This window comes from Lagenorhynchus albirostris, chromosome 12 (assembly GCF_949774975.1).
Source record: "Lagenorhynchus albirostris chromosome 12, mLagAlb1.1, whole genome shotgun sequence".
NCBI classification, from domain to species: Eukaryota; Metazoa; Chordata; class Mammalia; order Artiodactyla; family Delphinidae; genus Lagenorhynchus; species Lagenorhynchus albirostris.
Genome location: NC_083106.1, coordinates 3,638,506 through 3,652,424, shown reverse-complemented (window position 1 = coordinate 3,652,424; position 13,919 = coordinate 3,638,506). Strand labels below are relative to the sequence as shown.

At 35.7% G+C, this 13,919-nt stretch overlaps 1 protein-coding gene across 1 annotated transcript in view; it reads right to left on the bottom strand.

The window, feature by feature from the left end:
* The window catches only part of PDE10A (phosphodiesterase 10A), a 580,174-nt gene that overhangs the window by 25,551 nt on the left and 540,704 nt on the right, over nucleotides 1-13,919 (bottom strand). Inside the window, 1 exon segment of the mRNA XM_060167479.1 lies at nucleotides 8,474-8,646. Coding sequence (XP_060023462.1) covers nucleotides 8,474-8,646 — 173 coding nt within the window.

The following is a 13,919-nucleotide window of genomic DNA, read 5'->3' as shown; positions in this document are numbered from 1 at the left end:
ACATGAGTTATTTAGAGGTGTGTTGTTTAATTTCCACATACGTAGGGCTTTTCTACATAGGTTATTGTGATTTTTATTTCCATCACAATAAAAAATATTCTATGAATCCGATCTTTTGAAATTTATTGAGATTTATTTTAGGTACCAGCACACAGTCTATCTTATAAATATTCCACGTGCAGTTGAAAAGACTGTGTAGTCATTTTTTAGTGTTCAGTGTATATAAAATAGGTTATGTTGACAGTGTTGATTTTTCCTTTGCCTTAGATTTTTATGTACTTGCTCTATAAATTACTTAAAGAAAAATGTAAAACTCTTGAACTATGGTTTTGTTTAGTTTCCTTTTCTGTTCTGTGAGATTTTCCTTCATGTGTTTTGCAGCTCTGTTAATTAGGTGCACGCGCACATTTTGCAGTGTTATTTCTCTCTATGCGTTGACCCTTCTGTCATGGTGAATTATCCCTCTTACTGGCTCACAGTATTCTGCCTTCAAAACGACTTTGTCTGATACTACTACAGCCACGCAGCTTTTTTAAGGTGTCTGCATGGTATATCTTCTCTCATCATTTTACTTTCAACCTATCTGAGTCTTCCTATTTAGAGTGTGTATTTCTTATATAACATATAATTAAGTCTTGTTATTTTATCAAGTCTGATAATTTTTGGTTTTCAATTGAGGTATTAATTCATTTACGTTTAATTGTTAGTTTGATTGGGTTCAAGTCTACTGTCTTCATATTTGCTTTCCGTTTGCTGCATTGTGGGCTAATAAAATGTACTTTTTATTATTCGTTTTTCCTTTCTTTAAAAAAAGCTATACTTTTATTTTTTCATGGTTTCTATACATTACAATATACATACTTATAACACACACATAAATTTAATATTGTTCCACTTAGCACTTCACTCTCACCCTTCACAAACATAAGAACCTTATAACGCTATAATTCTAGGTACCCCTCATTCTTTGTGCGATTGTTTTCATATATTTAATCTCTACATATGCTATAAACCTCACCTTAGTACAATTATTATTTTTGCTTTAATCACTCGTTTATCTTATAAAAAATTAGGAGATATATATGAGAATTCATACGTCATATTCTCTTTTGGATCCTTTTCTAAGGATCCAAAGTAGCATCCTTAGAAACAAAACAAAAAGTAAGCAAATACCCAAAGTACTTGGAAATTAGGAGATTCTTTTAAATTAACCTCTACATCAATGCGGAAATGGAAATAGAAATGAAAATTATCTAAAAACTAAGAAAAAGAAGAATGCTTCATCAAAAACTTGCCGGGTACAGTTCAATTAGTAGTCAGATAATAATACATATATATGTTTTGTTATGAAATTTGAGAAAGAAGAAAAGGAACAACTAAGGTACAAAGAAGGTATAAAAATAAAAGTTAAAATGAATGAAAGAGGGCTTCCCTGGTGGCGCAGTGGTTGGGAGTCCACCTGCCGATGCAGGGGACGCGGGTTCGTGCCCCAGTCTGGGAGGATCCCGCATGCTGCGGAGAGGCTGGGCCCGTGGGCCGTGGCCACTGGGCCTGAGCGTCCGGAGCCTGTGCTCCGTGGTGGGAGGGGCTGCAGCAGTGAGAGGCCCGCGTACCGAAAAAAAAAAAAAAAAAATTAATGAAAGAGCAAACACGCAAGAAAGAAATGATACATTTTTTAAAAGTTTGTAAAAAAGGAATAATTAAAATGAAAGGACAAATTTGATTAGGAAACAAAGGGAGAAATAAAAATGTTGAAAATTAGATAACTACAGATATAGTAAGATAAATAAATTTTAAGTGAGAATAATTTGTGTAAATATTTTATGTGAATTTGAAAGTCTAAAGGAAAAATGATTTTCTAGCAAAGTAAGTTGACCAAGAGGTGAAATAAAATGGAAAAACCAAAACAATTACCTCAAACCACAAAAGACATTAAAAAGTTGTTAAAGATCTTCCATTAAAAACTGTGCCAGACTGTAATGGTTTTACAAATAAATATAATTTAAGCTTCCCCAAATGGATATCTCTAGTTATTTAAACCCTTCTAGACCAGAGAAATTTAATTTCATAACTATCATAATCTTAATAGCAAATTATGAAACCATACAGAAAAACAACTACATGTCAACGGATGCAACATAAACTTGCTAAAAAAAAAAAAAGCAAAAATTGATTTCCTTAGTATCTTAAAAAAGTAATTCCATGGGAAACTAGAGTACAAGGAACTCAGTGGTAGCACAAAATTAGGAAATTTAAAAATCTATTAATAAAATAAGAAACCAATAACACAGAAACTAGGAAAATCATATTATCACTGAAATCTGAATATGAATTTGATAAAATTCCTAATAAAAAGTAATATAAACAAGAAATGAAGGAAAAAACTCATACCAGATGAAAATAATTTACCAAAAAAATCACATAAAAAATTAAAATCTAAAATCACTACAATTAAAATCAAACACATATTAGATATACTTGCTTTTTCACCATAATCCAATACTGTTTTGTAGGTTCTAATTATACAGTCAGATGAGAAAGCAAAATAGGTATCAATATCAGAAAAGTGGAACGAATGATATTTAACTGTAGATGATGTGAAAGTATGCCTAGAAAATCCAAGAGATTAATATTTTCAACTGACACAGAAAACGTAATAAAATTGCTAGAAAACACATTTTTAGAGTTCTAGTCATGAGGGAATAAATTCTGAACAAAATTTAAAAACAACTGATTGAAGGCAATTGAGTACGTAAAAGCAGGCAGAAACTGAAAGGAGTTCAAAACCTTTGGGCATAATCCACATTTATTAGCTTTTCTGCTAAGATTATGGCTCAGTTGGGGTATGAGACATTTAGAGGCCCCCAAAAAGTCACAGTATGGTGGAGAGGTTAGCATCTGGGCTGTCAGAGCACCTGGAATTTGAGGAGAAAAATCCTGGAAAGGAGAGAGCCACAAAGGCGATAGTCCCCAAATATGCATTCATATTCCCCTCAAATCCTTGGCTGGACCTAAGGACCAAGGCCAAAACAGAAACAGAACCACACAAAAAATGCTTAAGGCACATATCCATAAATTTAGGATAATCCATGAGAAATTTAACTGGCCACTAGAATAAAAGTCAATTACCTTCAGAGAAGGATAACAGGATCCAGAAAGATAACAGAGAATCCATATTATCTACAACGTAGCATATAAATTAAAAAATTACTAGACACCTAAAGAAAAAGAAAAATGTGTTCCATGACTCAGAAAAAAAAAAAAGTCAACAAAAAAAGACCCACAGAGGACTCAGTTAGTGGAAATGAAGACAAGCATTGTTAAGTAACTGATAGATATGCTAAAGAATCTCAGGAAAATATATACTTGGATACAATGCGTGAAGAGACAGGAATTTTAAAAGAGACATAGAAGCTATAAAAATGAACCCCAAATAAATCTCAGAACTGACAAACACAATACATAAAATAAATCACTGGATGGAATGGACAACAGATTGGAGAGAACATTAAAGGATCATTGAAATTAAAGGCGAATCATACCAAATCACCCAGGGAGGCCCAGGGAGGAAAAATGACTGAAAAAACAGTTCAGAGCCCTAATAACCTGTAAGACAGTATTAAGTGATCTGTCACATGTGCAATTAGAGTTGCAGAAGAAAAATGACAGGTTGACAGAAAAAAATATTTGAAGAAAAATGGTTAAAACTTTACTACGTTTTCCTGTAATCAGCAGCCCAGAGACCCAGAAACCTCAGAGGAACTCAAGAAGGACAAGTACAAGGGGACACTGAGGCACATTATAAACAGAGTGCTGAAAAACGAAGGATATAGAGAACATCTTAAATAAAAAGACATGCTACATACAGGAGAATAACAATAAGCATGACTGCTGACTTCTCATCAGGGAAAAAAGAAAAAGATGGAGGTCAGAAGACAACCGAATAACATTTTAAAAATGCTGAAAGAAAGCCTGTCAACTCAAAATCCTAAATCCAGCAAAAATATCTTGGAAAAGTGAAACCAAAATAAAGGCGATAAACTAAGGCTGAAAGAATCTGCTGTCTGGACTGAGGTAAAATAATTACCAGACGAAAATCTGGATCTACACAAATGAATGCAAAGCATTGGAAATGGTATATATATGAGAAAATATGACAGATTATCTTTTTCTTTGTAAAAAATTCTTTAATGATCTATTAACTATTTAATTTAAAGTATTAGCAACCTTGGTGGTGTATACAACATATGTAGCAGTATAATATTTAACAACAACAGCATAAAAGACAAAACTGGGCATAACTGGATTCTGTCTTTTTAAGGTTGTTACATTGTACAGAAATGGAGTAATATTAATTCAAGGTGGACTGAAAAATGCAGATTCATGTAAACTCAAGAGCAACCACTTGAAAACATACAAGCGTAACAATAAAAACCAATAGAAGATATAGAACACAGCAACAAAGGAAACATTTCATTAACTCCAGTGAAGACAGGAAAGGAAGGACAAAGAACAAAGGGTTAAAGAGAAAACAAACAAGATAATGAGACAGACATAAATATAATTACATAATATAACATAAAAAACATAATATAAATAAATTATAATTATTATAAAAATAAAGGCAAACGAACTGACAGTCCTAAAGGAAGCAGCCACTGAACGTCTCAACTACTGCTGATTACAAGACACATTTAAAATATAAGGATGCAGATAGGGTAACAGTAAAGGATTGGAGAAGAATATGACATGCCAATAAGTAAGCATTAGAAAGCTGGTGTGGCTATTAGACACAGAAAACTTTAAGGCAAGAAGTATTAACAGAATAAAAAGAGAATTTCATAGTGACAAGAGGATAAATCATAGAGAAGACATAACAAATACACAAATGTATAAGCACCTAATAACAAAGTTTCTAAAAACATGAAGCAAAATTGAGAAATATATAAAAATTCATAACTTTTTTATACTGGAAATTGTATTTCCATTAAAAACTGGAAAAAACACATTCACAAGTGATAACATTTATAACGTGACCAGTATAATTTAACTAAAAAAAGATAGGATCTGTGTAAATAAACTATATAAAATGTTATCCAAAACTAAAAAGTCATGTCAATGCTTTTGGATGAGAAGCCAATATACTCTCATTTACAAGTGAAGAAATAAATGCGATATAACTGCAATCAAAATCCCAATGTGGATATTTTTAATTGAAAACAAACACGATAAAATATTCTTTTTCTTTTTTAAGTATTCACTATGAAGGAAATAAAGGGTCATGATGTCTATAATCTACAAGGAAGTGGCACAGTCAAAAAATAAAGGCAAAAAATACGTTAAAATGTTAATAATTCTTGAATGTGGGTATGAGTATACATTTTAGTATAATTTCTACTTTTCTTAAGTTTGAAATTTTCCTTATAAAAATGTAAAAAATGCATTTACTAAGTAACAATTTCCATGAAGTTTTTGGAAAGTAAATGAAAGATGAAGATTATTTTACCAGGTATGTATGATAAATTTCAACATAGTTACAATAATCAAAACAGTATGATCACAGTCGAGGATTAGATAATTAACAATTACATGGCTTAAGGAGTCCAAAGAAGTATTTGAGTTTATATGAAACTTCAATTCAGCGGAAGAAAATAGATTGTTAATTAAATGGTATTGATTCAACCCATCAGGAAGAAATAAAGTTATGTTCATAAAAAGTATAACTCCAGAAGCATTAATATGCAAAGAAAATTTTAAGTACAATTTATATTACTTTGAGGATAGGGGAGGTCTTCATAAGCAAGACAGGAAACCAGATTTGATAAAAACAAATGAAAGATTTGGCTTCATAAAATTAAATTTCTTTGTATTTAAAATAAAATCTAAATAAAACTTTTGAAAAGCACCTAAGAAAATGTTTGTAACATACAACAGAGAAAATGTTAACATCCTTAACAAAAATATAGAATGCAAACTGACTTATAAAAAAAGTAAAGAATTCAACAAAAATTACACAAAAGTTGTGAACAAACGGAAGTAGGAACAAAGTCAACAAACATGAAAAGATCTTTAATGCAGGGAGTTGTGAGAGAATGGCATACTTAAAGAGAAACAGTTTTCACCCTATGTGAGGAGAAGTGTGAATTTCTACCGTCCTTTTAGAAAATTTAACATGTATCTACATTTCTAGCACCGTATGCAATGTGATATATATTTTTAAAGGACAGTAGATGACTTTGTAAGAGTTTATTGCAGAATTATTTATGGTGCAAAATTCTAGAAACATCTTATCAATAGGAGGAAGGTTTAGTGAGCCTTTAGCTAGTCCTCCATACTACGTGATGTCACATAACTCTTAAAAATAGGCAAGCATCTGGTATACCGTCGGCCCTGCTCATCTGTGGGTCCTGCATCCGCAGAGTCAACCGACCTGGGATCCTGTACTATGTTGCTTGAATCTGTACAGGCGGAACCTACGGACACGAGGGCCGAGGGCCGACGAAGGGATTTAGGGACTTGAACATCCACTGATTTTGTTATGCGGGTGATGTCCTGGAACACATTCTCTGTGGATACCGAGGAAGGCCTGTAATCATGTTTTTGTTTAAAGATGTATGTTTGTGCATATAAACAGCTTAGAATAAACAGAGGAGAATGCATGGTTCTATTGGTTCTGCAGAACAGGACCCAGCGGACCCCCGGGTCTCTCATCCGCTCTGTGCAGATGGAAGAGTGACCCTACTCATCGTCCAGGGCCATTTTATACAAGGGACGTAATACCCGTATTCTGGTACCTGCAGGGGCTCCGGGAACGAACACCCACGGACGGCTCTATTATTGTTTTTCTTGTATACACCTGCACTCTTTGAATTCTTAAAACAAATATGCAACACCTTTAAAATGATTTAATCATCATAACTATACAGTATACACCACTAAGGTACATATGCATTAAGCACCAAGTATAATATTACTTGCAATTAGATTTTTAAATTTTCTATTTTATAAGAATATTATTATTGTAATCATTTTGCTAAAATCATATGCAAGAAACTTGTTACTACTTACATGACTCTTATTTATAACTTAACAACAATGTATACACATAGTTTTCAGCAAGCCAAAGGATACCTTAACCCAGCGCATATTTCTCCAGTCTTACCATTGCCATAAGGAAGAGAACCGTGGACAAACTCCCGTTTCTACAGACATGAAGACTTTAAATCACACGCATCCCTTGGGCTGCAGGCAGAAGAGGGTGTGTTGTCCTGCATGACACTGACCCTTCTGCCAACCCTGGGAGGGTGCTGGCAATGTGTCCAGACTGCCCTCTGTAAAATTAAGATGTCTATTTTTTTCCTCAAAGAAGGTTCCCCATAAAAACTCTGATGATCATATTCTTGAAGAGGTCAACTTTCTTTATTACGTATCTGTCTCTAGTCATTTGTAGACCTAATGTGTTGTGTTCGGGGTACCTGAGTGAACTGCTCCTAAGAACTGAAAGCAGATTTCTCTAGAAAGAAATGTTACGATCAGTACCTTAATGGATCACAGAGGAGGTACTCAAAGCATCTGAGCAAAAAAGAACAGATTCAACTTCACCAAGACTAGGATGAACCAATAAACAAGTGTCCCCAAATCTAAAGATAAAGACGGCATCACTTAAGATGGACCTAGTCAGACATGGAAGCAGCAAAAGGAAAGTCCTACAAAGAAAAGCTGGTGGTAACCACCTACACACCGGTAAGGCCAAGAGGGGTTTTAGCCAGTGGACTGAGCTCTAACGGACAGATGGGTGGACAGGTGCACGATGAAAACACGTGATACGTTTCTGAATCCAGCGGGCAAGTCACGCCTTCTCAGAAAAAAAGGAATCAAACTACCTTAGCCTGATGCATTAGAACATTTAAGGAATCTCATTCTCTCTGTTCTGACCCCACGTTCAAACCAACTTTGGATTGCCACTTGGCTTCCTGAAGGACTGTGACCACGCTGAATGCCAATATTCTGATGCTTATAACTAGAATGTATGCTTGCAGATCAATAAAATGGAATTCAGGTTTTATAGATCAATCGCATTGGCTTGGTTAATAAGATCTGGATTCTGATGAATCCATTTTCATTTGCTTTTGAGTCTGTGAGGTCAATGACCAAACGCTGGACTGTGATAAATTCAAGGAGAGGCCTCTTGGAAAATGACTTCCCTTTAAAAGTACCCATTCCTATGTGACCAGTTTCAATTCTAATTCATGTTTTAGTGACCTTCACAATACATTGTCAGCAATCTTGTCAAAACGAAATATCCAAAGTAAATATAAAGTGCACATAAAACAAACAAAAAAAACCACATAAATTCTTTTTACATTTCTTTTTTCAAATATAAATTTATGCCAAATTACATTTTTGTTTTTAAATATAAATTTATTCCAAATGACACTTCCTGGGCTAATAAACTTTCAAAAATTATTTTTACCTATGTGATTGATTATTAAGGTTTAGCGATCCGGTCTGGTACATCTCTTCCAACTGTTTCCTGTTTCCAAAGTATAACGCAAGGTCTGTGGCAATGATGGCTTTGCGGATGATCTCAAGCACCTGTTCATATTCGCTGGAGCTCAGGGTGGAGAAGATATTGTGCCCCTCCAACTAGGGAAAAAATACAAATAAACACCACCAATAACAAGCACAAGCTCCAATCTAATGACATTTTCAGTTACTTGAAACAACAGTCAGTCAATGGCATTTGGTCAGGACAGGTTTTGGGGGAACAAAAGGATAGTTTGAAATGACTAATGAAATTAATGTTTTGGTTTCTCTTCACGATACAACAATGAAGCTACCACTTCAATGAACTATTTAAACTACGTAACATTTCCCACCATAAAATCCCAGTGATTTAAATATACACCTAGTTTTGGGATATTTCTAGTAAGGAATTAAAGGACTGGAATATGCAAAATATTTAAGTAAAAGACTTTTCCTTTTAAACTAATTAAGAACTTCGGTAAGTTTCACATTATACTGGAAATTAATGGGCTTAAAAAGTCATCTATATATTTGTCCACTTCCGCAAGCCTCATGATTAATAAACTATTTTCTCTGTATCATAGAAGAAAATGTCCCAGGACCTGAACATAAAATTTAGGCATATTAAAAACTCTCCCTACAGGCAATAATGCTTTTACATAAAGCACAAATCCCTGAGGTGCAAAAACTGTAAGGCCATCCTGTCTTCTGTCCTCATGGGAGATAGACCCAGCAGATCATCACCCTAAACAAGACCAAACACTGGTCATCTGAATTCTGTTTTCTCATAATTATTCTTCTGTATATGAATCTTTTAAAAACTTTTTACAATAATTTCTTCCTCGGGGTTTTAAGTTTTATTTGTAGTTGAGGTTAAAACGGGTCATTTTTGTTCAAACGAAAAAAGGTAGATATTCAATTTGTGGGTTCATCAATTATTTTTTAATGATTCATTAGTCAACACAGTTGTACTATAAACTGATGTTTAATTGTTCCCGCTTGTCTTAAGCTACATATATTGACTGATAAATTACATGACAAACTTGAAATTATTAAAGTATATTTCTTTACAAAATCAGACATCTCACTAAGATATCGTCTGCTTCCTATTACTCTGAAATAAGGTTGTATGTGCCACATTTATTTTCAGTTATCAGAATCTTCCTGTATTATTTACTTTAAAGGTATTGTATTTATATTTAAATTATCCTATGATAAATGGAGTTAGTTCTAGTTGGTTCTTTTTCAGACAATGATAATAGTAAGGACATGTTTGTAGAATGCTCTAAGGTTATAAAGCACTTTCAAACACACGATTGCACTTTCAAATTATAACATTTAAATGCATCTTTGATATCTAATTGAAACGAAGTATTTGCTGAAGCATTAACAACATTTTTATTTGACTAAAGAAAAACTGCAGTACTTATATAAACTGGTTATTTCAGTAATTTTTAGTAATGTAATCTCACTTGAAGCAGCCTTCATAAATACAATAGGGCCAAAGAGGTGGACATGATAAGGACAGGACTTCAGCTCAACACAAGGAAGAACCATCTAAATGTTCAGAGTTACCAGGTGAACTATGCATGGGATGCTGTTTGCGGAAACATTCAAAACACAGGCTGGTTAGTAACTGATGGGAGACAAGGGGTGGGGATTTAGTCACTGGGAAGGTAATTAACTTCCAAGCCCCTTTCAACCTCAACTCTAAACTTGTATTGTACAAAGTTACAAGAAAGAAATCTTGACTCTGACTTGCGCTAAGAAAGCTGCTTTGCTTTGATCATAACTCAAGTAAAGCAGCTGGCCTCTGCTTCAGCACTTAATGCTCTGTGACCTGGGCTCCCCCCCTCATACACATGTTCCACATTGGATGTGTTTGGCTGGTACGCATGCACACATCTGCTCTTGGCAGGTCGTCTGAAGAGGAATCACGTGTGATATATATTTATATGATTTATTTTCTCTATCACCAACAAACTATTAAATTATAGCACATAAAATATTCTCACATACTGTTGGATTTTACGTTTTAACCTCTCTAAAATAGGGACTTCTTAGCCTGGGTTCTATAAATTCTCTTGGGGACCACAGAGCAATGAACTCACTACAACTGTATATAGTACGTTGAGTGTGGCATCCATAAACACATGTTTTCATCAGATTCTCAAAAGTGTCCACGACCTAAGACAAAGTAAGACCCATTTTAAAGGATCTGTATATTCTGCTGGCTATTTCAGATTATTTCTTTTTTTACTTTACTTTTCGATATTAAAGGGAAACTAGGTGGAAAAGTTCAGCAGTGAACCTTTATAATGAACAGCTGGACTACTTCCTTCAACATTTTACAAGAGTAAAGGGAATAAGTGATAAAAAAAACAATAAATGGCCCCTTCCTTTCAAGAGAATATAGTATATATTTATCAACACTTTGCTCCTACCAAAACAAAAGACAATAAGGGAGATACAGCAACCAAGCACAGCAGATAAACGCTGAAAATGCTTTGAAAGCTCCAATTTCACATTAGTTAACAACCTAATAAAACCTCACAAAATAATAAGATGCTTTTATATACCAACTGATAAGTTTATTATAACTAATATTCCAGGTTACGCTGTTTAAAGTTTATATTAATTCAAGGCAGTTGATCCCATGTTGTATCAATCAAGCATAAAATAACAAGCATTTTATACCCAGCAATGTTTCTAAAGTCCCAAAATAGGTAAGGAGCATATAATTCTTACCTCTGTGAAAGCTTACGAGTGGGCTCTGTTTGTAAAGGCTCAGCTGCTTAAGTAGCTGAGATTTGTGAGATATGTACGAGAGAATAGAAACAACGCTGAAACGGTCCCGATGCTGAAAGACTTATCGGGGACACACTTTAAGGTCTTTAAGGCGGATGGTCCTTAAGGTCCCTCCTAACTCTCAAACATGATGGGTCTAAGGATTCTCAGCGTTCTGATTCACTGTTAGAGCACTGCTTTCTTGCCACAGCTGTATCTTTCCCACCACAAAATGAGGAATGTGTGTCTCATTGAGCAGATATTCAGTCTGTAGCGTCTCACTTTGGGTAAGGATATTAGTAGCTACTATATCCAAGGTCCTAAACAACGTAAGTTCATTTTTTTTAAGGCGTTCGCTGTTGAGTGGTACACAAAAAATAGAGTAGCATGGTCCCCACGAATGAGGTAAGTGAAGACCATGGGAGCACATGGGACGCTCTTCTCGGTGGCGACATGAATTCTGAAGGACCGGTGGAGGAACAGAGGAGGCATGAGACCCTGAGCGTTCGCTGGAAGCACAGACACTTCCGTGCAGCTGAGGCAAATTTAATACAGAAATGGTAAGAACTAAAGTAAAAGTTTTTTTAAAAGGCCGGGATGCAGGGCTTCCCTGGTGGTGCAGTGGTTGAGAGTCTGCCTGCCGATGCAGGGGACACGGGTTCGTGCCCCGGTCCAGGAGGATCCCACATGCCGCGGAGCAGCTGGGCCCTTGAACCGCGGCCGCTGAGCCTGCGCGTCCGGAGCCTGTGCTCCGCAACGCGAGAGGCCACAACAGTGAGAGGCCCGCGTACCGCAAAAAAAAAAAAAAAAAAAAAAAAAAAGGCCTGGATGCAGAACTGAAATACGATATGGAAAGTAATAAGGAGCCACTGAGGATTACGGAGGTGGCCTTTGGAGCAGTCCCTCTGGCGACAGCGCGCGTGGAGGTGTGTCAGAACAGAGGCAGAAGGGCGGATGGTCAATCTGTCCTCAGCACGCTTTTAAAATATTACCATGAATCATATGTAATTCTCCCCGAAGCCCTACTGTGCTGAGCTCTACAACAGAGATTCTCCCGGAAGGGCTTTGGAGCTCAGATTTCAGTATCTGCATGCCAGCCAGTCCAGGCCTCTCTCCCCAGCAGCCCTGCCCCTACTGGGCTGTGAATCACTGTCACAGGAGCAACAGGCGGAGGCTGAATCATTCTGGGGCTTCAGGATGAACAAAGTCAATGACACAACTAATTGCTTCAAGCATTCACAACAGTGATGCCTTTAAAAGATACATAATACTTATTTTGACATTTAATTGTCCACTGCATCAAACCATATACTAGGAAACATGAGAGTACTGTAATTAAGAACACAAGTTTTGGAGTCAAACAACTCTGAGTTTTAATATCCTCTGCCCCCTACTAGCTGTGTGACAATGAGCCAGTTACTGAACCTCTCTGATGCACATTACTCTTATTTGTAAAATGGAAATGAATAATAATACTTGTCTCATAGGATACCGTAAAAATCAAATGTACTGATCCGTGTAAAATTCTTAAGTTTCTGGTATATAGGAAGTACCTAATAAATGATGAAATGATTACCATGATGATGGCGGTGATGATGATAAAACCTACCAGTAGAACTTCTGCAGTCAGAGTTGAAACAGGGAGAGAGAGAAGGAGAAACAAGCACACAAACCGATACGCCCAGAACTGAACTGGACCGCCAGAGAACACTTCTATCTATTTAGAATACATCTGTAGAAAAGGACAGATTTAGGCTAACCTCTGTAATAAACTAATCCATTTTAGTCTAGAAGTAAGGACAGTGTTGAGTGTAAGTACAACTATTTTGCTATAATTGCAACAGACAACAGTAAATTCTACCCACTGCAGATGGACTTGGCTGTGTCACAGAAATGCTACTGCTATAAAACGTAATGAAAATGTCATGGGATCCCAAAATGTTGGGATAAAGATAACTTTTTAAAAATGTAAACATATTTCAAAAGCACTAGATGATTTAAGATTAATGGGATGATGAGAAATTTTTCTTAATAATGAGAATACCATTCCTAATTGGTCTGTTTTCTAAAATTTTGACTTCTGCGTACCTAACGTAGGGTATTCACAGAAGGCAAAAGACAGAAAAAGGGTAGCTTCAATATTCAAAATAATCATTAATATCTTATTATGAAATATAATTTGACTATTAAAATGAACATTAATTGTGAATATTAAATAAAGGAATGTTCAATGAACATTAAAATGGATTTAATATTCTAACGCTAATGGTTCTATCACCGTTGCTAAATAAAAATGCATGGATGGGTAAGTTTTAGGTCAGAACACAAAGCTTGCCCACTCTCTTGTCACTGTCCACATAGAACAGTCTCCTTACCTGAAGTCATTCCACTTACCCTCCACCACTGAGGCACCTACACGCTTTGTCCTAAGGAGACATATCTACTCAGTTTCCCCTAAATAGAACCTGGCAGTTACCAGTCGCCAAACGTTGCACACATTGTTTTGCCTTCTCTGACTCTTAGGTCCACATTCTTATCTTCACGTGACCACCACCACCCACATCAACAGACCCGGCAGCAGGCCTGCCGGATGGAGATGAACGAGG